The sequence below is a fragment of the Carica papaya genome, chromosome 9 (assembly GCF_054855325.1).
Source record: "Carica papaya isolate Zhongbai chromosome 9, ASM5485532v1, whole genome shotgun sequence".
NCBI classification, from domain to species: Eukaryota; Viridiplantae; Streptophyta; class Magnoliopsida; order Brassicales; family Caricaceae; genus Carica; species Carica papaya.
This window is the reverse complement of record NC_142317.1, coordinates 3,053,182-3,080,342: the sequence shown is the minus strand read 5'-3', so window position 1 is coordinate 3,080,342 and position 27,161 is coordinate 3,053,182. Positions and strand designations below refer to the sequence as shown.

The 27,161-nt window shown below is 34.6% G+C and overlaps 4 protein-coding genes across 8 annotated transcripts; 2 read left to right on the top strand and 2 right to left on the bottom strand.

Moving 5' to 3' along the window:
• The first annotated feature begins 1,870 nt into the window (after positions 1-1,870).
• On the top strand, positions 1,871-7,402 carry LOC110823206 (uncharacterized). Its single transcript, XM_022053542.2, has 7 exons — positions 1,871-2,821; positions 4,021-4,059; positions 4,156-4,226; positions 5,930-5,994; positions 6,093-6,182; positions 6,335-6,427; positions 6,538-7,402. Exons 1-7 carry the CDS (start codon positions 2,172-2,174, stop codon positions 6,937-6,939), a joined length of 1,410 nt encoding a protein of 469 aa, XP_021909234.2. The 5' UTR covers positions 1,871-2,171; the 3' UTR covers positions 6,940-7,402.
• Positions 7,403-8,284: 882 nt separating this feature from the next.
• Positions 8,285-10,430, bottom strand: LOC110823419 (LYR family of Fe/S cluster biogenesis protein). 2 transcript variants are annotated; one of them, XM_022053795.2, is made up of 4 exons: positions 10,162-10,430; positions 9,600-9,942; positions 8,890-9,026; positions 8,285-8,723 (listed from the first exon to the last, which is right to left on the bottom strand). In XM_022053795.2, exons 3-4 carry the CDS (start codon positions 8,993-8,995, stop codon positions 8,581-8,583), a joined length of 249 nt encoding a protein of 82 aa, XP_021909487.1. In that variant the 5' UTR covers positions 8,996-9,026; positions 9,600-9,942; positions 10,162-10,430; the 3' UTR covers positions 8,285-8,580. The 2 variants fall into 2 exon arrangements, with proteins under 2 accessions (XP_021909487.1, XP_021909486.1); XM_022053794.2 differs by having other exon boundaries at positions 8,890-9,038; positions 10,162-10,365.
• An 87-nt stretch (positions 10,431-10,517) lies between these two features.
• On the bottom strand, positions 10,518-15,355 carry LOC110823418 (Acyl-CoA N-acyltransferases (NAT) superfamily protein). 4 transcript variants are annotated; one of them, XM_088211451.1, is made up of 11 exons: positions 15,105-15,355; positions 14,902-14,997; positions 14,478-14,595; positions 13,833-13,974; positions 12,821-12,900; positions 12,409-12,711; positions 12,143-12,219; positions 11,448-11,490; positions 11,295-11,363; positions 11,153-11,217; positions 10,897-11,080 (listed from the first exon to the last, which is right to left on the bottom strand). In XM_088211451.1, exons 3-11 carry the CDS (start codon positions 14,514-14,516, stop codon positions 10,945-10,947), a joined length of 954 nt encoding a protein of 317 aa, XP_088067577.1. In that variant the 5' UTR covers positions 14,517-14,595; positions 14,902-14,997; positions 15,105-15,355; the 3' UTR covers positions 10,897-10,944. The 4 variants fall into 4 exon arrangements, with proteins under 4 accessions (XP_088067579.1, XP_021909484.1, XP_088067577.1 ...); XM_088211452.1 differs by having other exon boundaries at positions 13,833-13,935; XM_088211453.1 differs by lacking the exons at positions 10,897-11,080; positions 11,153-11,217 and adding an exon at positions 10,518-10,572.
• A 278-nt stretch (positions 15,356-15,633) lies between these two features.
• LOC110823189 (putative 3,4-dihydroxy-2-butanone kinase) lies at positions 15,634-26,718 on the top strand. The gene is made up of 20 exons (XM_088211068.1): positions 15,634-15,839; positions 17,518-17,591; positions 17,681-17,744; positions 18,792-18,904; positions 19,077-19,124; positions 19,473-19,544; positions 19,670-19,759; positions 20,604-20,777; positions 21,000-21,083; positions 22,138-22,193; positions 23,461-23,591; positions 23,675-23,767; positions 23,939-24,003; positions 24,425-24,568; positions 24,665-24,708; positions 25,334-25,417; positions 25,507-25,580; positions 25,651-25,763; positions 25,849-25,944; positions 26,337-26,718. The coding sequence occupies exons 1-20, from the start codon at positions 15,800-15,802 to the stop codon at positions 26,460-26,462; spliced, it is 1,785 nt and encodes a 594-aa protein (XP_088067194.1). The 5' UTR covers positions 15,634-15,799; the 3' UTR covers positions 26,463-26,718.
• Positions 26,719-27,161: the final 443 nt, after the last annotated feature.

Genomic DNA, 27,161 nt, shown 5'->3' with positions numbered 1-27,161 from the left:
CAGATAATAATAATTGATTCTTAAATATGATGCCTTGATATTTGTCGTATAATTCAAATTATTCCTAGTTTAATGATTGGGTTCAAAGTATAGTCTTATATTTACAGTTAATTTAAACTTGTAATTTATTTTAAACTTTATATTTAATTTAAATTAAGTATTTTAAAAAATACAAATTATAATAATTAATTGTATATAAAATCTAAGACAAAACTTAAACAATTTATTTATATTTTTCTTTTTTTTTGTGTAAAATTTAAAATTTATCGTTCAATATTCATATCAAATATAAGTTGAACAACTCTTTCTAGTACAATATAATTTTAAATTACTGGATCATATATTTATATATCATAATTTGATTTTTTTCTAACGTTATAAGATTTATGAATAAAAATATAAATAATATTAAAAATTAATTTATCTTTTTAAATTTATATGACTGATAACAATTCAGATCATTAGTTTTGACATTATCCATATCATGAATGACGAGAATCTCAGTAATTAATGAATATGTCGGACGTCAACGTCTCGCGTGAAATCACTAGTATTGACACTATTCAGATCATGAATAACAAAAGCCTCAATAATAGATGACTTTGTTTTATAGACGATATCACATTTGGAGATCTGTATATATATGGATTCGGAGCCATTTTATAAGATAGCAAAGAAAATTTTTTCTAAACTATTTCGAGCTACCAAGACAGTTTATGTTATTTGAAGTTAATATCATTATCACGAGTAAAAAATTATTTTTACTGATGCTCAAGTCATTGCAAACATTATAAACAATGAAAATATCGATTTATCAAAGTTGGGTGTCATTTTAAAAGATTATAAGGTTTTACTACGAATTAGACCAAATACAAAGGGGGTTGAGTGGCTCCGAACCCAAGCTAGTAGAGAAGCTCATTTGCTAATCAAAACTTTTCATAGTCATATTAATTTTTATCAATGAGTTCAGTTTTCATAATTTTTGTATGAAATGCTTTAATAATGAATAATATTATTTTATTTTAAACAAAAAAAAAACAATATACATTAAAGAAAACATAAAAAATTACAATAAAATAATCTAAAATTAAATGGCAAATTAACTCTTATAAACTCAAAGTAATTTGTAAATTTTTACATTAAATTTAAAGTTATGTAAAAATATATGAAACGTGCAGGTGCAGATTGACGGAAGCAGAGAGTCGTGCACAAATCGTAAGCCGTCAACTGCCAGAACGAGAACCTTTGAGCTTCGTGTTGGCTCGATGGTGTGCCAAGAACACTCTGGAGTCGGTTCGGTGGATATCTGACAGGCAGGACTACTAATGGATCCACAATCTACATCACAACCCGTCACTCTAGCACCCAAGAATTTACACGTGGCGAGCTTTAATGACGTCAGATAAAAGATCCGGGCCCATGCGCTAAAAGCGTGACAATTTCTAGCCCTACCTTTATCATAGTCGACCGATCGCCGCATATCTACCACGTGTTTAGACATTATTACGACACGTGTCATTTCATGCACGGGCAGTTACTCTAGTTTCCAAAAAGATAAAAAAGAACAAGGGATAAAAACTATAAATCACGTGAAGATGCGCACGTGGCACTTCTAGGACTTTCCGTTGATGACTATTTAAATTGTCAAAAATCAAAATCAAACATGTAGATTATAACAAAACTGATTCGCATATCTCCTTCTGCCCCTGACGGTTTGCCCGATGTTTCCCGTTCCAGGCAGCTTAAACTACCCAGATAACAAATAAATAATAAAATTCGTGTACAAATTTAATTCTTTTTCCTTTTCTAATCAAGCATAAATATTTTTTTTTTTTCAAAAAGATAAAATAATTAATATTTCCAGTGATTATAAAGTAATCTCTTCCTCTCTAGCTGATGAGGACCATCTTTTTCCTGTCACTGAGCTTTTTCATTTCTTGGGTGGCACCATTTTCTCTCTTATTTGCCAAACAACTCAAGCAAGCTCTGTTTTGGACTTCACATTTCCTGCTTTTGAGTTACGGGTGCTTCCTCCATATTTGGCAGAGCTTTAATTTATTAATTTGTTTTTTTTACCAGCTAAATTTAGCAAACAATTTTCTCGTTGGGGATTGCTGTGATCGAATAAAAAGGCCTGTGTGAAATTATTTCGTTTGGTTTCCCTCTGTTTTATGATCTATTCGAGAGCGACGACAATTGTAATACCTAGAGAAATTCGAGTTCCAGATTATCCTGTAAAGTGGTCTGGTTTTTCTGTAATCAAAAAGCAGAGGAATACCCAGTACTCCGTTGTTAATCCTCCGTTCTTCGACTGGAAGGGCTTGACGAAGCTCTCTTGCAATTCAATGACGATCGAGGCGTGTTCGAAGCACATGGGTGAAGCTCCGGCTTTGATTTTGACATCCGGTGCAAGCGGACGCATAAGCGCTTTATTTTCGCTGCGCGTATTGAGGAGTCTGTTGATGCTAGTCGACGCGTTCGTTTTGCTGCTTTTGGTGCCGTTCCGAGGGAGGAGACGGACGGCGACGTTGAATTCCGCGAACAGATCAGATGATAAGCAGGAGGGCAGCGTGGGGTCCACCAAAAAGGGGGGCCCAGTGGTGCGGGTGCCGGCGACGATCGTGGCGTGGAGGAGTAGCTCGTCGTCGTCGTCGGGAATGGTGACGGTAGACCAGGAGGTGGCAATGAGACGAGCGCTGGCGATACGGAGAGTGGTGCAGGATGAAGGAAACGACGTCGTTAGAGGGTTTTCGCTTTTCGTCATCGCCAGAGGAGACACGCTCTTCACGCAGTCATGGACTCCCGTTTCCCTCAAAATCAGGTAAGGATGGTTGTGTCTGTTTCCCAAATCAAGTTCTTGTCTGTGGCTTCATTCCCTTTTCTAATGGGGTAAAGTAAATATTTTTTCCCTTTTAACTTTTCTATTTTATTCTACTTCTTTGCATTTACTTACCATTAATTTTCAAGTATGCTTGGTAAATTCCTAGCAATACTGGATATTCATCAGCTCTCTCTCTCTCTCTCTCTCTCTCTCTGTGTATATATATATATATATAATATATATATACAATCTCCACCAATTATCCTTATAAATTCATGGCCTGCAAGAGGACCATGTCCCAAGGATTACGGTGCCAAGTAAAAATAGAATAGTATTTGTCTAAGCAGGGTCTCTTTCATCTGATCTGGTCCCGTAACTTGTACGCTCTTTATTCTCATTATAATCTTCAGTGAGGTATATGACCTGCAAGAATAATTCGCCATACAGCTTCTGTCTCATGTAATGTCACTGTTCTTGGCAGTCTCTTGTTGTACTATTGATAACATGCTAATCATCACTTGGCACGCATTTCTATTGATTCAGCTTTATTACTAAGAAAATATTCCTAAGCTGCTTTAATAGTTGAATCTGCTCATTGTCTTTTTCTGATGTTTATGGGCATTTCAAGAACATGCATTTGTTGGAAGAAATAGGTAATTCAAGGGAAAGAACTTATTAATGGTAAAACATAAACAAGAAAGAATGAATAAGGTGGATCAGCATTAGTTTCATTTGGAGCTAAGTGTGCAAACAACTCTGTTTATGCAAGGTAGGTTTTTATCATATTTTATACAAAGTCAACCAGGTCGAAATTACAAACCATATTTGTATCATGGCGAGAAACTTAGGTGAATCGACAGACAGTCGAGGATCTACTTGAATGCTTGCAAATATAAAAATAGACGACTCTGTTCATATATATATATATATATATACATAATGTCAAGGAGCTACTCTGGCACTCTGGTAAGAAGACAACTTGAGAAAAAAAGTTTAGATAGGATAATATGACTCATCTCATTTAATAGATGCCAAAGTTACTAAATGCTCGCATAATGAAATTGACATTGGATATTGCTTTTCAACTTAAATGGGTATTGCTTTTTTCCCCCAGATTAGTCAAATATATTGGATTGATTGTCGAGTGCAGGTGAAGTTCATGTCTGTTAATACTAATTGCTGTTGCCTGTATGTTGCAGGGGAGTGGTTGTTCTTTTGCATGGCCTGAATGAACACAGGTTTGTATTTTGAGGCTAAATCCAGCTTGCATTTCAACTTCAGTTGATGCTCTAGTTTTATGACTATTCTCTATGATGTTTCAATTTTTAAAACAGTGGCAGATACAGTGATTTTGCAAAGCAATTGAATGCTAATGGATTCAAGGTTTATGGCATTGATTGGATTGGTAAGTTCAAAACCATTGCTTTCATTAATTTTTGGTTTCGTACAAGTGGATGAGACTAAAGAAAAGATATTACTGTAACTAGTTATCTTTCGGCGGTAATTCTATGGTGATTTGGAGGCATGTCTTTGATATGGTTATGGTAATTCAATAATACAACATAGTAATCAGTTAATATTGTGTAGTAATGATTGAATTATGCATAACATTATTAAAATTACTGCATAATATTTGTTAATTAGTTACTACATGTAACTTACTGCAAGATATTAGAAACTGAAATGGAAAGCATGATGGTCCCCCGTTCGTACTGCAATACCTGTATTCCAATGCTTTCCTGGGATAAGACTCATAAATGACTGCATGCTTTTTATTCAATTTGTGCTGTCATAAATGCAGCATATCTTGTGTATTGTCACTGTTGATTCCATTTTATCATTGCTGGAAGCGACAGCCTACGACCAAATTTATGCATGAGTTAAACATGGAAATTTTTTGAAAAGGAATATCAAAATTACTCCAGAAATGCATTCACTAATAATCTTCCTAGTGAATGAATTGCATTAGAAATTTTCAGCATAATCATTTTGTTTTTTTTTTCTGGGCGTGGTGCGGGCTTATCATTTTCACTATAACTGGCTTTTTTTTTTTTGTTTTATTTTGGGAATTGATCGACACAATATTATAAGTTCAAAACATGAGGCTGGATAAAATTTTGAAGCCAATGGATTTTGCTCTTTAACAATTACTAAGAGAACATGCAGGAGAAAAGAGCATGCAATCTATCTCAATCCTTTTGAGATTTCTTTTTTACATAATCCTTAAGCTCATGCCTTGATCCTACCAATCTTAAAAGGGGATCTTGTATTTTTATGTTTGAGCGTAGGACATCAGTCTTCAACAGTGCATATATATTTGAATGTGTTGCAGGGATTGAGTGTCTCTATTGGATGCCTATGGGGCTCAAAAGTAACGTGTGAAGCTCATCTTTTATAAGTAAGCTTATTCTCTGAGTGTGTTGCGTCTCTAAACTTGAATTTTCAAACTAGGCAAGTTGCTATAAGCTATAGTGTAAATGCAGAAGCAGAAAATATTAAAATCAGAGCCTCTTCTTTACCCAACATTTGCTTCTTCTGATATAAGGGTATCCTTTACGTTTCCTGCAAAGTTTTGTTGCAGTCACAAGATTATTTTATTGCATTCAGGTTCATGATAGCACATGATTCATATACTTCTATTCTATTGAGAAATCAATTAGGCGTTTATAGCTGCCCTCGAGGTTAGCACACATTGATGCATTGGAAGTTGCTGATATTGCAGGCTTTCTTGGGAATATTGCTTTCACCCTAAATAAATATTGCTTTAAGCAAGTGCATTTTGCGTCTTTACCTCATCTTCAGTCACTATGTATATGTAATTTTATTCAGAGACCGATAGACCGACATTCTTGCTACTTATCATATTTGAGTGTATTAAAGTTAAAGAGTTTATGGGAGGCCATTGTAAGTCCGAGTATTCTTCATAGTTAATCCGAATTCTCTTTTATGGAGATGTGATTTAACAACTACATGTAAATTCTCCTTCCCTTTTACCCTTCTGCTATTATAACCTATCACGTCATTTCAAACAACAGTAACATATATCCATATTCTCTGTAACAATCAGAACCCCTCATCTTTTCTGATTTGTGATCCCCTTTCGAGCAGGACATGGTGGAAGTGATGGACTGCATGCTTATGTTCACTCTCTTGATGATGCTGTCGCTGATATGGTATATAAGTTTTTTACAAGATGCTCTGATGAGATAATACAAAATTGGAATTGGTGCTATCTGAATTAAAACTTAATGCTTATTTTCTTGCCATACAGAAATCTTTCCTCGAGAAAGTTTTAGCTGAAAATCCTGGGTTTCCTTGTTTCTTCTTTGGACACTCAACTGGTGCAGCTATTGTCCTTAAGGTAATGATATTAACTGTTTATGTTATTTTTCAGCAAACTCTATAGTGAACGAGAAACAAATGACTTAGAAACTTGCACCATTATGATTCATTCATTGGAAAATAGTTTTCCAGAAAATTAAAAAATTAATTTCCTGCATTGAAAATTTATAGGCAATGCTTGATCCAAAGATTGAAGCCCGTGTAGCTGGAGTAGTACTGACTTCTCCTGCTGTAGGAGTTCAGCCTTCACATCCAATTTTCACAGTAAGAACTCTTCTTTAGGCACTTCTTATGTGGGTATCATACTCCAACTCATCTGTCATATAAATAGGAAGGAACTAAGCTTTATATCCTTTTTCTTTTATACATATCAGGTGCTTGCTCCAATTGTCTCATTTTTGATGCCAAGGTACCAATTCAGTGCAGCAAATAAGCAGGGCATGCCAGTGTCTAGAGACCCCGAGGCACTAGTGGCCAAATACTCAGATCCCTTGGTCTACACTGGATCCATCAGGGTGAGAACTGGGTATGAGATTCTTCGAATTGCATCCTATTTGCAGCAAAATCTCAACAGATTGACAGTACCATTTCTTGTCCTCCATGGAACTGCTGATACTGTCACTGACCCTGGAGCTTCTGAAAAGCTGTATCAAGAGGCCTCCTCAATTGACAAAACCATCAAGCTGTTTGAAGGGTTCCTGCATGATCTCCTCTTCGAACCAGAACGAGAAGCCATTGTCAGTGACATTATCGAATGGTTAAAGAGTAGAGTTTGAGATTAGGTAGCTAAAGGAGAGAAAAAAGTACTACCACCCAAGAAACCATCTAGAAAATCGAAGAGCACCAAGTTTTAACTTGGCAACTTTGGGGTAGGGAGTAGGGGTTGAGGGGAGTGAAGCAGAAGAGTCTGGGGGAGGGGGAAGAACCGGAAGAAAATTTGTGTTGCTGAATAAAGAGTCAAGAATTTTAATGTGTTGAAACCTGAGCTACTATTGACTAAAAGGCTGTGCTGATCCTGCAAATAATTTATGTGGGGAATCTGTATTCCTTTGGGAGGAGATGATTGCTCCATGGTTTTAGTCTGGTTTGTTTTCTCTTGTGATTGGTGGCAGGGAAACCAGTACTTTCATTAGATGATGGATGGCATTTTATTTATGTATATCTATTTGCTAGTTGTGAGTTGTTGAATTCAAAATTAACAAAGTATGTCATATATACCATATTATATTATTATTATTATTTATTATTACCATATTATATTATCATCAGGTGAAATATAGTAATGGGTTAATGGCTTGAACTCTTCTTTTCTAAGAATACTATATTTTTAAGAATCAAACACAAACTTCCATTGTAAACTTCTTTTAGGAGGAAACCCTTGTAAACACCATTGGAAAATTTGTAAAATTTATTTGTAAATAAAGACTTGGCTTATGTTCAAAACAAAATTTAAAGTTTCTATGAAATTTATTTACAAGTTTACAGTAAGTTAAATTAGATGCAAATGAAATTCTTCTAAAAGATGACTTAATTTTAAATTTTATAAGAAAACAGAACAGTAAAATTCCAAAATCCATCAATTTTAGTGAAATTTAGAATGTATTATTTTAGTTTTACTTAAAATTTCAAACAGAATTCCTCCTTTTTTATTCATTCTAATACAATTTAAATAACCTTTATGGATTTCCAAAAAAAAAAATAAAAATACAACACTTTTGAATTTGTTCTAAAGCTAACCTTAATTTACTTAAAAGATAATAAATCCTTGAGTTATATTTAAAATAAATTCAAGAATATTATAAAATATATCTACAAATTTACTATTAATTCAAGTTAAAAGAATATTCACCCTTCAACTATGAGAGAATGTAAATTAATTATGACATATTGCATACTTGATCAATTTTACGGATAGCGACTCCAGTCGTCAAGGGAAGCACGATGCTTTGAGCGGACAGATTTCACGGCCGTGCATGATTCGGACGAACAGAAAAGTTCTTTGCGATTACATGAATCTAAAAGATGCATGTAACTTTTAAAAAATAATATTCTAAAGCTTTCATATGTTCTCAGTTATTTGTGTGGATAAAATTTATGTTATAGAGTATATAACTTCGACCATAGAGATCCAATTTCTAGTGGCATTATAAATATTGATTCAAAAGAGGGTACAACAAGATCATGGACAATGTTGGTAGAGGAGAACCTCAACCAGGAATTGCCAAAACAAAAGATTTCATCAACATCCAGTTTTCAACGAAGAACTTTGACAGAACAATCCATTTCACAAGACACTACACAGCCAAAAAAGAAAAGAAAATAGACTAGAAAACTGAAAGAAGCAATACCCACAAATTGTTTCTGCAAAATTATCATATTTGATCAACAAGCATAAAGAAAAATGGAGCTTTGCTCCTCTAAGAATTTCCCTGCATGTCAAGCATTTCGTCAAGGTCTTTCAATCTTTTCAAACCTTCACTAATCAAGAAACGAATCTTTTGCTTGTCACTATAGTTCCGGTTACTTTCCATCTCCTGTCTGATAGTTCTTTCCAATTCAACTGCAAATTCCATTGCATTGCAGATAAGGGTATTATAATCTTTTGATGAGTGATCAAACTATTTGTTACATGCATATTAGTTAAGCACTAGTGAATCTAGGTAGAAAATTGGTTACCCTTTGAGAAGATCATTAAATAAAACGTTCTTTGAAGCAAGAAAGTTAACCTCTAGCGCGATCAGGAGCTCTTCGAGCAGTCCTAAGTGCTTGCCTGTACAGCTTCAGCACTCGAGCACGGAGAATGAAATCCTGCAAATCAAACGAGAGAGCCATACCCAATTCTCTGTGCTTCAAAAGAATGCCTCTGCACCAAAGCCTTTCCAACAAATTAAAACAATCCCCTCATCAAATCTAACTCAGAGAATTGAAAGTCGCCAATCTTGAAGTCAAAAATTAACTCCACATTTCTAACAAATCAGAAAATAATCCATTCTAAACAGAGATAAATTATCATGAAATATTGCTGTCTTTTTTATAATTGATTTTTGAGTTAGAATCCTATGTCACTAAAATCTCTGATATAAGATTCAGGTCAGGTGAAATCCTGTGTCACTAAAATCTCTGATATAAGTATTCAGATCAGGCGAAAATGCATAACAAATATGCCTTCATTTTATAACAAAAATTCCTACCATTATCATACTCATGAAGTTGAACAGTTCGTAACCAACCCTAACCTATTTACTTGAGAGCTCATCTTATTCATTCATCAATTTGATTACCCTAATTTTATTTCAACAGAAATGAAATTAGTATAAGAGTTTTCCATTGAATGAAAATAAATGTTTGGTTATCAAGCTAAGGAATGGTTTATCTTTGCAAGAAAAAAGAAAAACAGAATCAAGAAAAATATCAGAATTTTTGGGACTAGCGTTACCTTTAAAGACAGAAAAGGAAAGCAATTTGATACGTGAAGCGCCGAAAGACGAACTAAAACCAAGCATCAAGCTGCGAATCAATCTGCTTGGGTCAAGGGATTGCGAGGCAAAGTTGGGGGTTGCCGAAAAGTACACCTTGAGCTGCACTGAGTCTGATCTCGTCGTCGAATCGAACAAGAATGCAGCGGTGAACCGGATTACTGGGTCCGAATTTTTATCAGAACACAGCCGGGTTTGGTGAGAATTTTCTGAATCGGTGGGTGCAAAGCTATGAACCGGAGACTTAACCACCCTGATAAATTGCTCTCTCCTTAAATGCTTCATTGTTCCAATTTGCAGATTCTAGAAAAAAAAAAATGTAGATTTGAGAAGCTGTCTTTCCTTACGATTGAAAATTTTCATCTCAAACAGTTAATATACTTTGTTGATTTCTTTTAACATATATAGTTTTAGAGCATAATCTATGGCATTATTGAAGCCTAAACAATTCAATTATTTCATTATATCTGCTTAATGTTCTCTTCCATTTATAAAAAACTAAAGAGTTGAATTAAATCTTACCGAAAGCTTTTACCAGAGTATTACTTCAAATTGTTGAGCTCATGAGTTTGAAAAGTTGTCCTAGAATTCCCCTTTTCCAATTGCCATCAATCCAAGCATAAATTTTCTCTTATTTGAAATGTCATAGAAATGGCTGAAAAAAATTGAGAACCCCCTGGATCGGTGTCAAGCTCTTCTTTTTTCTTACTACTGTAATTAAATATATGTTGATTATATTGATATCTGAAGTCGAACATCGTTATAAATTTGTCTTCAAACTAACACTACCAAAAGACGAGATTAACAGTGAAAATATACTAACCCATAGCATTAATCTAACCATTCTACTCCATGCTAGAGAAGGGGAGAACACAAAGTTCAAGAAGCAAAAGACTGAGCTTGAAATCTTTTAGTGCCCCAAATATCAGTTTCCTACAATTCATAAACTTCCCTTCAGGAAAGCATAATGGTAAACAAAAACATCACGAATCTCAGGGCAACAAACATGGAAGAAAGCTCGATAGAAGTATTTCATTGTTATGTTCTCTTTTCTGAACTTAAAGCAGTTGTGCAACAACTTTCAGAAAATTCAGATGAGGATGCTATAAATTTTCCCTCCATGTTCTTTTGCTTTCTAATAATGATTGACTACATTAAGCACTTGGGTCAAAGGCCGTCATCATCAAGCACAACCACCAAATAAAGGAATGGAGGATCAGATCATCCCATGCTTCACCTTCCACCTTACTCCTGTTTGAAAAATGAGAAATGCATAGGATCTGAGGGATTAATTAAATATGCATCTTAAAAAATTTGGAAAAAAGGAAGAAAACCAATAAAGGAGCTCTTAAACAGAAGGGCTAAAGTGAATAAATCAGCACGACTGAGGGCTTGGTGCCTACTTGCAGGCCAGAAGTAGAACTCCCAAGAGCTTCTATTTCTACAAATTGGAAGTAATAAAGGAATATTATATAACTAATCGCATCAACGTGCTTTAGTAGGTTGAATTTACCTGCATTGGATATTAATCCTAATGCCAGTACAAGGTCTCACATGGGCAGATTCATTCTCTAACTTCTACAAATGCATGACAAGTAGCTTGTAGGCTCAAGTTAATAATATAAGAGCACTATGGACATCTAAATAGGATATACCTCCAATGCAGATTTAGCTTCGGCATTAAATACTTTGCAAAGAATTTCATAGTTCTTCTCCAATCCAGTCTGCACAAAAAGAAAAAATTAGTCTGTAAACATTAAATGAATTAGACGACATAAATACTTGTACAATCATTGGTAATTGCATACCAATGGATCAACGTTTGATGGTGAAATACTTGATATAGCATATCTGCACAAAGATCATAAGTCAGCCAAGCAGTCTTCTAACCAACGAGAATCACTACTCTGGTGAACAATTATTAACCTGAATGCAGAAATGCATCACAAATTCATGGCATAGAAACAAATGTGTGGATGGGAATATCTAGAAATACTTGATATAACATATCTGCACAAAGATCATAAGTTAGCCAAGCAGTCTTCTAACCAACGAGAATCACTATTCTGGTGAACAATCATTAACCTGAATGCAGAAATGCATAACAAATTCATGGCATAGAAACAAATGTGTGGATAGGAATATCTAGAAATTTAAAGATGCACGAACAGCTGCAGTCTATTTAGCCGGGAGATTTTATGGTACATCAAGGTGCTCTTATTTCAGAAATGCCTTCATATTTAAAAGATCAAGATGTACCTAAACCAGCCTCCATAAAGTGCAGAGTACTTATATGCACAGAGTACTTGTTCACAGGGTCTCATGCACACAATTACATTTAGGTGTATATTGTTACCAGACTAGAGTGTCAAGTTGAGTGACTTTCTTCATATTTTGCAAGGAAAATAAGGGAGTCAACTTTCTTGTCATTTTGTTACGAAGTACATAGAACATATAGTAGTAATTCATTGTGACTGACATAGCCAACAAGAAAAAAGAATACCTTAGCTTATTTATGTAAAAATTCATAGCCAGCAAGTTTGCCTTTTGAACAGTTAGAACCACGGCGCCCATCTGACTCTACAGGAGAAGATTTACTGAATCAAAACTAAAATGCAAAATGTTATTTTTTACCTAATACATAAATTGGAATACATCATAATAGACAGGTAAGAGCAATTCAAATTTGTGTATAACTAACATTGAAACCAATACAGCATGATATTATAACTAGATAAGGAGAAGTTCAGTAAAGATAGAAATGAGAACCTTGCGAGCAATAAGCTCAATCAATTGCATTAAGAATTTCCCCAATCCCTTTCCTTGGACACAAGATTGTAGCTGTAGTTCATACACATAGACAACAGGTATCTCCTCCTCCAAAGTAAAGCGATAATGCACAAATCCAACAATGCGGCCCTCATTTGTGCAGCTACCTGTTGACATCTCCTTAGTGTTTGAATTTGGAGCCTGATACACTAATATATAGCATGCTTCTGATGAAACCATTTCCCTGCGCTTCAATTTCTCTTCAGCAGGCCATTCAGATCCATACGGCCCCTCCATATTCACCTGTTAACAAATGTATGCTGATGACATTTCCCAGGAAACTGTGAGGAAGAGCACAGAAATAAAAAAATGCAGATTGAAAAAATTAAATAAATTTGATAGCTTTTATCACCTTTAAGAGCTGCTGAATGTATTGCTTCAAACTTGAGGAAAGCTTATTGCCACGGCCAGAGTCCAAGTATACGGAGACCCCTGGAAGGTTTGCACCAAGTTGAAAGGAAATTACGAGGGAAGAACATCAAGCTTTATGCTGCCTAACCACAAGAGTTAACTTTTTTTTCTTTAATGTGAATGACTTACCTCAAAATGTAGGTACATAATTTTATTAGAGAAACCTCATAATTAAAAATTATTTAGTCACAGAAAAGGACAAAAGAGGGTCAGCGTTCTAAACTAACTAATCTTATGAAAAAATACAGATTATAACTGATAGTCGTGAGAAAGAGCAGACAAGCTCAATGAGGTGAAGGCTATGCTCGGCATGAGAGAAAATGTGAGAAGAAAAAGATAGGAAAAAGAGAAAGAAGGTGAAAGGGGTCCTCTGCTGCTCAGTAAAAGAAAAAAAGTATAGGGAACGGAAATAGGATTTTTTCTACTCCTCTTCTTTAATGCAACCTTTTACTTATCCTAATTTGAGAGAATAGGTGGAGAGAAGAGGAGTAGAAAGAAGATGGGAGAATAGATTGAGAGAACATAAGTGAAATTATTTTCACTTCGTATCCAATCATTGTTCAACCCTGCAGAGCAAAGGAAAGAGTCGCAGAAAAGATCCAACTTTTCTCTTTCACATGTCTACTAATGCACGTGTTGAGAAAAGGTCCAACTTTTTGCCCTAAAGAGCATATTCACCATTAGATACTACATAATACTATATCTAACAGTGCATAGAAATAGGGGCAAGTTGGCCTCAAGTGACCCTAGATGATCCTATAGAAAGTCAATCTTCTCATTTCTATCCTCATTCCCTTCCCTTCTACCCTTTTTTTTCTTCTTATAGCAAATAGGGCTTGATACAAGACAACATTTGTAAAACTTAACCATAAAATTAACTTTGTTATCCAGTTTGATGAAATAGTATGCCAAAGAGCTACAGGTAAGCCTAAAAGGGGTTTATGGGATAATACCATTTGTGTTGTAACTACGGAAGGGAGAGAAGGATGCAAGAGGGTCATTCTGAGCAGAAGCTGCCTTTATCAGTTCATCAATTGCCTTCTTCTTTTCCAGCATCTGCAAGTTCACATTGATATTGATTTCATTTCCTACAAACTTTGTAAATTATGAATTTTGTCAATATATAGATCCAGTTTCGTCTAATTCCCATTCAATTATTCCTACATGCTACACATAGTTTCAAGGCTAATCCCAATTGTAAAATTACATCACAATTTATATATTGAATCACATCTACTCTCACTCCCATTTCCACCTTCAGTTTTTCCAAAGTTGAGTTTTTCTTTCAAGGCTAATCTCAATTGTAAAATTACATCATAATTTATATATTGAATCACATCTACTCTCACTCCCATTTCCACCTTCAGTTTTTCCAAAGTTGAGTTTTTCTTTCTCCTTTGCAATTAATTCCCATGCTCTAGAGACTGCCCAAAATATTTAAGGGGAGAATGCAAGTGCTTCAAACATGAAACTACGATATTATTCTGCCTATCAAAATTAACAGGGTCATCAGATATAAAAACGGATAAAAAAGAATTAAACTGGAATCGAACAAAACAAGCAATTAGAAACATTATAGCGTATAATTTCATACACACCTGTTTACGTTTTAACTTCTTTTCCTTCCTGGATTCCATTGTTGTTTTCCTTGCTTTCCTCTTCCCTCTTCAACTCTATAGTCTACCGTACCCCACCACCATTTACCCGTAGAGATGTCTGTGTTGATAGACAGGAATTACATTTTAAGATTCTTTGATAATGACGAAACGAAAACTCATAAAGTGGTTAACAAAAGGATCATAATCAAGGTAAAAATAATTTTAGCTAATTATACAGAAAAAAAAAATAGTACAGCAAAGAAACAAGAAAACACAATCTACTGAGCTATATCACCCGGTACACACAAATTCAAGTATATGAAGCTTAAAAATGTCACAAATTCAAGTATATGAAGCTTAAAAATGTTCTTTTTCTGTTTTCTTCATAAACTGAACCAAGTGAAATAAGTACGGGAAAGCATACTCGTCAGTGGAAAATTCAGCTCGTCTCCGTTTCCCCGACGGGTAAATTTCTACTGGTTCGTATATAAAGCTTATTGAAACCTGGAACTCCAATTACCTACGCAAAGGGAATCGCAAAATGAGAAGAAATGACAATGCAATTGTAATATATTATATATATATACATATACGTATATATAAGAGAAGCAGCAGGCAACAACTAACCCGAGATTGCTGAGAAATGTAGCAGTCACAAACCCGAAACAAGACTTGGTGATATAAGAAGCAAAGAGAATCCTATGAAATTCTTAACTTCTGATTGAACAATCGTTCGGTAACCGCGAAAAGAGCTCGTTGCCTTATCTGGAGATACAGAGGAATGATGAAGATGAGGGAGCCTTCAATCTGAAATAGGGAAGCATATTTGTTTTTCAGATTAATTGCAGAAATCTCAGACGATGTTCCACATAAAAATTTGATTTTTGCAATTTAATACAATAATGAGGAAAGACAACTGGGCCTTCACTGGGCCGATCCAATGGGTAATTCACAAAATAGTCAATTCAAACAGATGAATAAAATAAATATTTAAAAAAGTGAGAAAAATAATTTTTGTATTTTTAAAATGATTTTAAAATCAAGAAAGCAAAAAAAAAATTAAAAGAAAAAAATGATTTTTTACGGAGAAAGTTAACGAGGTAATTATAAATTTATTTAGTAATTTCTGAGAGAGTAGAAATACTGCGAATGCGAAAGAAATTTCATTTCTTGCTCCTCGGAGAAATCTAACAGAAGCCTCTTCCTCCAGGCTTGACTTCACGAAACACAACAACAGGGACTTACCACCAACCAAACCTTCTTCTCTCTATCCTGTTCATGCTAAAACCACTGCTATAGCTAGGGTTTATTTGCAGACCGATATGGCTTTTCAAGGAAAGAAGCTTATCAACGACCCTAACGGTTCGCATTTCTCTTCTCGATTCTTTTTTATTTTCTTTTTTTTCTCGGACTTTGACTTTTCAGTATCAAGCTTTCGTTCAATGCAATTCTTTGCTTCTGTTACTGCATGCTTGCTTTGTTCTCTGTTTGGTTGCGATTACCTTATGACTTGCTTTGTTCTCAGCTTGGTTACGAGAATTTTTATCTACTTGATATATTACTTTTCTCTCTAAGGAAACCGGTTCACATTGTACGCTCGGTTTAAAATTCTTACATATTTGATTTGTGTTTAGAGGATTTTATCTGCTTGGTTTTTTGAGACCCTTTTTCGGCTCAAATTTATTCCTTAAATTTGGTCGTTGTTGTGTTTTCACTTTTCTCTTTTTCGTACTAAATGCAATACGCCTGGCTTAGCTTGTTTTCTCAGCTTTGTTTGGCTGACGAGAGAGTTTTATGAGGAAAAAGAAACTTCAGAAAATTTTGAATGTTTTGCTACCATGTTGTTTTTGGCTGTCCAAAGATTATAAACTATCGTCCATTCGTTTATTTTTTCTGGTGTTTCTCCTCCTTCCCGATAATCTGGAGTTCCCCTAACCTTCGTTTGACTTAATTTGTTTTCCAATCCTTTCTTTAAGGGGCATGGGACGTGGTGTTGGGGACTGTGGGGTAGGAGGAGGGTGTAAATGCTAACTATACAATAGCTAATATCTCCGTGAACAGTCACAGACGGCACTAAGATTTAAAAATCAATATTTTAATCCTTACAGTTTCTCGAAGTCACGTTGAGTAAAGGATTTATGCCATTATGTATATGCATATTCTCTCATCACAAACTTTTCTGCTTAGAACTAATGTCTAGAGCTGAGTCCAATTGATTTAATTGATGAAAATTTCAGTTCTATATTAATAGTGCCTCCAATTGATTCAACAGTCATTTGGTAGTAATGAGAAAGCCGTTTTGTATGTTGAAAATATATTTTTTCAATTCCTGTATGATCTAGTTTCAGCTTCATTTTTGTACTTCTGCTAATAAACAAGCAATTCTTGTATCTGTTACTGAAATCAAGCATTAAAGGGTTAAGAGTTAAATCTTTAAACCTCAAAGGATAATCTTTGGCTATATGAAAACTTTGCTCAGATGTTATGGCATGAGGGACCACATGTTTTCTTGGGCTTTCTAATTTTAGGTACTCTTAAGTCTTAGAAAAAGAAAACTTCTGTTATTTATTATTTTGTTGGGAGGGTGGGGGGTTCCATTGTTCTTATGTTGACTGCTTCTGAAGATTTCTGTCTGTATTCCGGGATTCCTACTGATAAAGCTGGATTTAGCTATTGTCCTTGTCTGAGTGGACTGGATAATAGTTTTATGATTGTAACTTTCCCTTGCTTTGAGGATGATGTGAAGTTCTTAATATTTTCCCATTACTGGTCCGTGGTTCTATTCTCTGTTTGGTTATTATGAGGGAAGAAAAAGAAAGAAGTCAAAAACTACGTGCCGGGTTTTATCCTGAATGTTTCTTTCCTGTTTTTTCTTTTCAAGATTCTAAGGATTCCTAAATTTTCCTCTTTGCTTTTGGAAAGTATATTGGCTTGTTCTTTAGTTGCATGATACTTTGGTGCAATTGAAAGTACTTGACGTATATTATAAACTTGGACAATTGGAGCTTTTGGCTTATGTGTTTTGTTATTCTGATTGCAGATGTGGTGACCGAGTTCATTGAGGGTCTTGTAGAAACTTATCCTGGACTACAGTACTTAGATGGCTTTCCTGAGGTTGTTAATATATATTTGTTCCTGGAATAGGGCCATGGAAATAAAAATAAATTGAGGTGTTGACTGTTTCCCTTTCTATGCAATTACAGGTAAAAGTCGTGATACGAGCTGATGTTATTGCTGCAAGATATGGGAAGGTTGCAGTTATATCAGGTTTGAGATTCTGCAAATGTTAAATAATGTTTTTCTCGTCAGATTGAAGTTTGGCACAACTTATTAATTTCTCTGAAGTCCTGGTATCATCTCTATGAACTGTGGCTGGAACAGCTATTAGTGTTCTGTATTACACGCTCATCTTCTCACTCATTGGTTCGAACTGTAAATTACTAGACAATTTTAACAATTTCAGGAGGTTAAATATTTGATAGTAAATTCTTCTTGGTCTCAAATCTAATATTTATTTGTTTAACCAGTATAGAGGTCAAATTGATTTTGTTATCAGGTAGAATGAGAAATTCATTTTGTTGTATCAGGCAGAATGGGAAGTTCATTTTGTTTTCTTGCCTTTGATCTTATCTAAAATTATTATGGACACCAATCACTATGTATTGTTAATAGTTTATACCTGTAACATAACGTAAGGTTGCTGTTGATCTCTTCTAGTGTAACACCTATGTATATTCTTTTTTTCTTCTCTTCATCCTCTTAATTCTTAGGAGGATTTTGGGGAGCCTAGTTGTTATCTTGACTGATTTATAGACTCTTCTTTTGTACATGGTGGCACCACCTTGACACCTTGTTTATTAAATGTTTTCTCCTTTAAAAGATGCATTTTTCCTCATAATTCTCAACAATTTTGAAAAAAAGATTTTAAAGCTTTTTTTTTGGTATGCTTCACTAAAGTCCAAAGCTTCATCCTTACGTTTCACGTGAAATTTTGTGTGTTTGTTTCTTTATTTGCTTTGTTTTTTTTTTTTGTTTGTGTTCTTTTTTTTCAAAAGAAGCTAAAAGTGTTCCCTCTGTGTGAAATATGCAACTTATCTTCCTGATGCATTTTCAAATCCCTTTTTCTAGTTAACATTTCACTCAAGCTCCATTTCATCTGACAAGGGTGGCTCATTTTCTTCTATCAAGCTTCATAATATTGTTTTACTTTGTTTCCAAGAGAAATGCCCTTTAGCAAATACACAGGAACCCATGTATTATTTGGCATTTGGCTAATAGAAAACTTTTTGTAATATGATAAAATTTATGACATAGGTGGTGGAAGTGGACATGAACCTGCACATGCTGGATTTGTGGGAGAAGGAATGCTGACAGCAGCAGTCTGTGGAGATATTTTTACCTCCCCACCCGTTGATTCAATTTTAGCTGTACGTTCTCTTTTTGTTTGTTCTAAGTTGATGGTCGGAATGGGTGTATACCGTCCTTTATTATGCTTTTTGAACAAAATGTTACAACGGACATTTGTTGTTCTCTTTGCTGGAAGAGAGATTGGTAGCTGTTATTTTCTTTGTAGGCTAACCATATCTGATTTAATTTCAGGCAATTCGAGCTGTGACTGGTCCACTGGGGTGTCTCTTGATTGTCAAGGTATAGCTATTCCAAAGCTACTCAATAATGACATTAACATCAATTGTTTTGTTGCTCACTATATCTGGTGGTATGTTGGTGGTTGCTGCCTTTGAAAACTAAATCTCTGTTGGACACCGATTTTTTTTAAAAAATAAAAAATCTCTGTTGGACACTGATAGATTAAATTGTGGAGAATATTAAAACACTGAATAGATTGATAATTTTTTAGCCATGCAAGTTCTGTAGGGAATTTAGTTAGCAATAGAAGAATGGTCAGAAAGATGGATAGGGTTTTTCAAAATTTACATCTTATTTTCCAGGTGGAATTCATTCCAATTTATCGTGGTCTAATGTTCTTGTTGCCAGAATTATACTGGTGATCGTCTAAATTTTGGTTTGGCTGCAGAACAAGCTAAATCGGAAGGTTATAAAATAGAGGTACCATTTTATTTAATTCTTAAGATTAGCCATACTGGTCACTGTCAGTTTCATTTAATTTTCAGATTATCCATATCAAAGTGAGAAATCATGTATGATAGTTATAACAGCTGTTATTTTTGTAGTCTGTCATTGTTGGGGATGATTGTGCTTTACCTCCACCTCGTGGTATAGCTGGGAGAAGAGGCTTGGCAGGGACTGTTCTTGTTCATAAGGTTCTCTCTCTCTGACACGTGGTCGCCCAAGTACATTTTGCACTTACACATATTTGTGCTTGTAATATAAATGGGAAGCAATTGATATGGCTTTGTTTGCATGACATGCACAAGTTCTTGGCTTTGCTCTCTATTTGATTTTGATTCACTAACTCTAATTTCCAGTGCCTCTTTTGTATTTCAAAAAAAAAAAAATTCCATTTCCTCTTTGAGATCGCATGAGAATTAGGGATGTCAAAACACCTTTTTTTAAAGATAAATGTCTTTATATTTTGGTGTCACTTAAAAAAAGGTTTAATGGCAAAACAATAAACAGTTTGGAACAAATGAGAAGGAAAAAAAGGGGAAACATATTGGAACAAAAAACTGTTATTCATTTTTCTTCTCTGGGCTCTCTTTTCTTTTTGTTCTTGATATTTTCCAGGTTTCCATTTTTTAAAATACATCTTGCAGATACAGGGTTATTTTTAGTTACATTTTTATTTTCTCCCAGTTATCTTTTCTAATGACGCATTATGATGAAAGACTGAAGGTGATTAGTTTGTTGTTATTTTGCACAAGCATTGCAGAAAGCTATTGCAAGCATGACAAATTTTCTTTAAAATGGTTGTTTTTACTTCTTACTTTCACTGTAATATATATAATGGAAAAACTGAAATTTTCTGCAGTAACATTTTGTTAATTGGGTTTCCTTCAATGTTTTTCCTCCATTCTTTCTTATAGTATATTAGTTAATAATGTCTGATTACTTTCTGATCAAGGTACTAAACTGGCAGATGTATTATTTCATTTTACTTTTCACTAAATACTCGCTGTAATTTCTCTTCCCCTTTGTGAACGGCAGGTTGCGGGAGCTGCTGCTGCAGTTGGCCTTTCACTTGTTGATGTTGCTGCTGAGGCAAAGCGTGCATCTGAGACGGTTGGAACGATGGGTGTTGCTTTGTCTGTTTGCACACTGCCTGGCCAGGTCACATCAGATCGTTTGGGGCCTGGAAAGATGGAACTTGGTCTTGGAATTGTGAGTTGTTTATTTATTTATTTATTTTAGGGCAGCTAAATTCATTGCAATAGGTGTTTCATGTATAAATTCATTACTGTATATTTTTTTTGTCCTTTTTAATCTTTTGATAGATGCTAAAGTAGTTCTTTTTTCTATTTGGCAACCTATAGAACTTTCATGCATTCCTCAGATACTTTTGTTGCTGTTTCCACTATTATTAAAGTACTGTTTTGTTTTCAGCATGGGGAACCTGGTGCTGCTGTGGCCGACCTTCAGCCTGTGGATGTGGTGGTTTCTCACGTTCTTAATCAGATTTTGTCTCCAGTATGTCCCATAGTTTATGGATGTGATGTGCATATTTCTTACTAAACTATTGGTCCACATGTCTTTTTGAGAACAAAAAAGAGTGAATTAACAGGAAGCATGGAGTCCCACTTTATGCAATGGTACCGGTATTTCATGTATCAAATGATGGCACTAGTGAGAAAAGTTGTTTGTAGGTTAAGAGGATTTTTGTTAGTACACCTTTGCTTATTAAGGAATTTATTTTTTTTCCTGTGGATGACTTACCTCCACAATGACCATTTTTTTTTTCTAGACAGTTTTGAATAAATTTTAGGCTTTAAAAAGAAAAAGGAAAGAACTATGGTTTTGTTGGTTCTTTACTGTTAAAGTGGTTAGTTGTGTGGGGTTTATTGACATTAACATTTTTGTAAGACCCAATGAAGTCAATTGCTCTGTCTCCTCTAATCTTCTCTTCTGGTAATGTTACTTGTTACTAAGGTTGACCTTTTAGTTTTTACAATCTTATTTTCTGTTAATGGCAATGTCTATTTTTACTTATTAGTAATAAATTTGGCTGACTGGGCTCATTGTGTTTAGGGCATGATATTAATAGGGTGAGGATTTTGAAAAATTTATTGACATACTGACCGAACTGTAAATATTTTTATAACTGGGTGGCATCTTCTTGGTACCTTCCTATTAATATACACCTTATACTTTTTATTTAGAAAAAAAAAAAGAAATTTGGCTTGGTTGGTGTTGCACCATTTATGTGAGAAAAGAATTGTGACATGAGCCCTTGTATGTTGCTTAACAACCATGTGCATTTTTAAATTACTCACTAGAAAAAACTTGAGTTTTACTTTTCGAGAACCACTAATTTTGGTCCGAAAGTTGTTAAGAGCTCTTATGCCTAGAGCATTTCACCCTGATTTCCTATTGTCATTTCTTTTTCTATGACAATATAAATATGTTTGCAATGGCACATGCACACATTCAATTTTAAAATGAAACCACAAGGAGGTACCTACATTTTATTCGAAAGTGTATTGTATTTAACAGTTTCTTTGTTTCCATTTATCAATCCTTACAGGAAACTAATTACGTTCCAATTACACGCGGTAACAGAGTGGTTCTTATGATTAATGGGTAGGCCAATCTATTTCTTCTTTTTGCTTGAGATCAGATTTTACGTCATTGATTCTCAGTAGAAGACTGGAAAAGTTATCAAAAGTAGACATCATATTATGGGCTATCTTCTGCAGCTAAGGGATTGTGCCAACTATATGGCATTTACTCCATGTATATGTTCCATAGTTCTCTCTTGTCTAGCAGATTTTACATTCGAATCTGGAGATTCTGTTGACAGATGATTCCTCATATCGTATTAATTACAAAATGGACCTTGTATATATTGGTGAACAAGTTCCGCTTTGGAAAGCACAGATTTCTGAATGAATTCACAAATTAAGTTCACTTGCTCCAAATATAGCCTAAGGTTTAGCTTCACTAGTAGTTTTTGCCACTAGCTCTATCAAGAGCCAACTCTAGGGTCCTCTTACCATGTGCCTTTTTTATGCCTCTTTTATGCAAGTATTCCTTGAGGATATAACACGCCAATATTTGCTGCTATGTGATGGAGGAATTTCCTATAAGGACATTACATGTACTTTCAATTAAATTTACCATGTTATAAAATATATTATTGGACTTATTCTTCATTCCCAATTGTCCATGTGTATATACAATTTGTTACATTTTTCCTTTTAGAAAAGTGTCTTATCTTGTGATGAAAAAATGATGCCAAATACCATCTAAGTCCATTGCACAAAGAACTATTAGTTTATTAATCTTCTACATGTGCTTTGCTGTAGTTGGTAATTCAATATTGTGTTGGCAGAACTTTACTCTGGAGAGAACTTGATGTAGGACAAATATGGTTGTTTTTTCAATTGGGAATTCGGGGATAAAAAAAACCTAGACGTTACACTTACGGGTTTGATGACATCATACAACCAAAAAACTAAACTATTAAAATATTATTGAATATTTGAATGAATAAAAAATTACATTGTTATTTATAAGAATCTCTAAATAACTTTTCTTAGTAGAATTAGAGTAGGATATAGTGATATAGTAGAATTAAGAATACTAATCCTAACATAAATAGAAAATAATACTAATAAGAATAAACGCCTAACTCTAATAAGATTAAGATTCTAAGTTACTAAAATTATAATAATCTTAAATAATATAATAATAAATCCCTAAATAGTATTTTTTTTTATATTTAATGTAATTACAATTTATAATTTATTTAAGAAATCTAGTGATAATCCATTCTACATCAGATTTTTGTTTTTAGCAATACTGGTCTGCCCTCTCCCTTTTTAACAAACAAATATTTTGGCTGTAGTTTAGGTGCCACCCCTATGATAGAGTTAATGATTGCAGCTGGAAAAGCAGTACCTAAGTTGCAGCTGGAATTTGGTCTGGCAGTTGAAAGAGTCTACTCAGGGTCATTTATGACCTCTCTCGATATGGCAGGTTCAATTGTGTTGACTATAACTTGATCTAGTCCTTGAAAGAAACATGGTTTGTTCCCTATTGTAAAAATCCATTGCTTTCAGGATTTTCAATATCAATAATGAAGGCTGATCAGACAATTTTACAACGTTTGGATGCTCCAACTAAGGCTCCACATTGGCCTGTTGGCACAGATGGTATGTGAATACCTCCTAGAGTATTGATTTTTTTTTCTTTATTTCTATTAAGCTATTCAGTGGCATTAGTCTCATGAATTAGTGATCACTCTTGCCATGTCCTCTGCTTTAATACCTAATAATCCTAACGTGAATTTCGTCCCTGAACATGGGTATGGTCTTCTCTTGCAGGTAATCGTCCACCTGCCAAGATTCCTGTTCCATTGCCACCATCTCATTCAACAAAGATTGAAGAGGTGTGTTTAGATAGAAATGAGGCATTTTCAAATGAAGTATAATGAATAATACAACTGGATTTTCTAAGAGAAGTAATTTGCTGACTGCATGGGCTGTCAAAGTTGGACTGATATTTTTTATAAAATTAATTTAGTAAAGAATTTAAATGCTATTTATAGATAGGTTACCTGTATCAGTCTAAAGAGAACGGAAGATAAAAGTGGCTTGGAATTTGTTTCCAAAAATCATTTACATCATGTTTGCCAGTTAATTGGATTTGAAATATCAGTATAAACTGAATAGAATGGTAGGTGAATGTTGATAAGATTGAAAAATAAACTCCTCTTGTTTCTAGGAATTTTAGGTCTAACAGATATTAAGCAATGTTTTGATATGTTACCACTCAGTTGGAGCTAACAGCTCACTTGTAAATTTGATTAGTCTCTTAGTCGACCGCTACAACTGAGTCCACAAGGCCATATTCTTGAGGTGGCTATTGAAGCAGCAGCAAATGCAATTATTACTGTCAAGGGTAGTTTAAACGAATGGGACAGCAAAGTGGGGGATGGTGATTGTGGGTCAACAGTAAGTCTCATCCTTAGTCGTCTCTCTATTGTCACCTTCATTTATTGCCTGATGCATGTGACAATTCTTGCTTGTGATGTCTAATTGTCTTTTCAGATGTATAGAGGTGCAATAGCAATTCTGGAGGACATGAAAAAGTAGTAAGTTATATTTTCTGTTATCATGCTTTCCTTCTTAGTTCTTAGTAATTTTATATGCAAACACTTTATTTTTTTTGCCTCAATAGAGAGTGGATGGTTATTCTTATGAAATTTGGGCCATTTTCTCATTGCTTGTTGTTTTACTTGAAAAAAGGTAAGATTTGTCTTTCTGTATAATTTGATTGACTTAGCCATTTGGTATTGAAAAGAAGATGATAATAAATAACTAAAGCCACAAAGTGAAGTTAGAGGTAATTCTACTCAAATAAGGTCAGGGGATTGAGAAAAACCTCATATCCAAAATTTAAAAGGGGACACTAGCATAATAGATCTGTACGTAAATAAGAATATAGTTGGAATTTCGGAATCGTTATTAGATTTCTTGTTTGTCATTTCAAAGGATAGACTGTTCTGTTGCATTCACTGAATTGAATTTGCAAATTACACCTGTAGTGTTTTGAGCACCAAGATAGTTTGTAGTGATTGAGTTTATTTTGCAACTTAATTTCTTAAGGCAGTATATTGGTAATACAAACACAACTTTTTTGTTTTCAATGTTTCCTTTGTTTCCTTCATTTCTTTTCATACTTGTCTGACCTGGTATATCTACTTCTCTTGTTACCAGTTATCCTCTAAACGATGCTGCAGAAACAGTAAATGAAATTGGATCATCTGTCAGAAGAGTTATGGGAGGAACAAGTGGAATCTTGTATTTTACTCTGTCTTGGGCTTCATTATATGCTTTAATATTAATATAAACTATAAAGTAAAGCTCTGTTTCTCTCCTTTTTATCATAGATACAATATCTTTTTTAAGGCTGCATACGCACAGTTAAAGGCAAATGCTCAGTCAGATGTTACCTCGAAAGAATGTGAGACAATGTTTCTTATGTGATTAGCATTTCTATCCCTGCATATCATGCTCAATGATGCTTTTTTCAGGGGCTCAAGCACTTGAAGCTTCAATAGCTGCAGTCAGTAAGTATGGTGGTGCTACTGCTGGTTATCGGACAATGTTAGATGCTCTTATTCCTGCATCAACAGTTCTTCAGGAGGTGATCAACAGTCGTTGAGTTATCCTAGTTTTATGTGATATATGTTTATGTTCTTACAAACTTAAAATTCTTCTTCTCATATCAGAGATTAAATGCTGGGGATGATCCTGCTACTGCGTTTGTTCTTTCATCCGAAGCTGCACTGGCAGGGGCTGAGTCGACCAAACATATGCAGGCACAGGTGAGATCTTGTTGATCTTTCTCACTTTTAGCATTTTGGATAATAAAAAGAATCATGCAAGTGCCCTAGAGCAGCAACAGCCGTTGTACATTCTGTGATTCTGATGAGAAGACATTATAAAGTTGGGATTGGTTGTCTGCATAAATCTGACATTGATGAGAAACAAAAAAAAAAAACAATTTTTTTAATTGACTTGTAAATTTTGTATATGGGTAGCACCTCCTTGGTGTCTATATTAATACACAATTCACACTTTATATTTAAAAAACAAAAATGATATTTTTTTCAAGGATTAGTATTGCGAAAAAGGGCAGGACTTAGATTGGCTCAAGTCATTGCTCAATCACTTGTATGCATTCTTGTTCTGGGGATCTGATTACTAGTTAACACAGGCTGGTCGGTCAACCTATGTCTCTGGAGAGCTCCTTGCATTAGTTCCAGACCCTGGTGCCATGGCTGCAGCTACATGGTACAGAGCAGCAGCCCTAGCAGTGAAGGACAAATATCAGATTTCATGACCCTATTCTGCCCAAATTGCTGCTACAATTTGGCAAATAATTTAAACAGAAAGAAAACAAAAAAAAACTCTCATTTGCAGTTTCCAACTCATTGGGCTTTCCGCTTATGCATTTATTGGCGTAAAGCTGAGAGAGCGAGTTTCATCCATATATATTGAAAGATACGCATTAGAAATTGTAAATTTTGAATTCCCAACCTATCTTTTCTGAATGATATGCATTAGATCAATGTTATATTAAGTGGTTGATGTGCTGATTTCCGATGGTTTCTGTTGGTTGTGCCTCGTGTTGGTTCCGTTTTTGTCATGAGAACCCTGGTAATCAAATTCAAGGCATTGGGTCTGTTGATTTTATCCGTAGAGCAGTAAAAGTTTTGGGACATGTTGTATTTGAGCGCGTAGCAGCATTTCATTTTATACGGTTACAATTAGAGGCTCCATCTATGATCACGTCAAAGCATTGAAGTATTGGGAATGATTTTCGAGGAAAACCATAAGATCTTTGACGATGTCAACTGGTTGGATTGCTCCGGTTTTTTATTGATTATATAAAATGATCGAACTTGTACCGATTCAAGAAAAGATGGTTTATCTTACGAGTTTATCCTGCCATTTATTCTCATTTAAAAATCGTTTTGTATTATGTTATAATTAGTAATTTACATATTATTTGTTGACGAATTTTTTAATTTTTACTAAA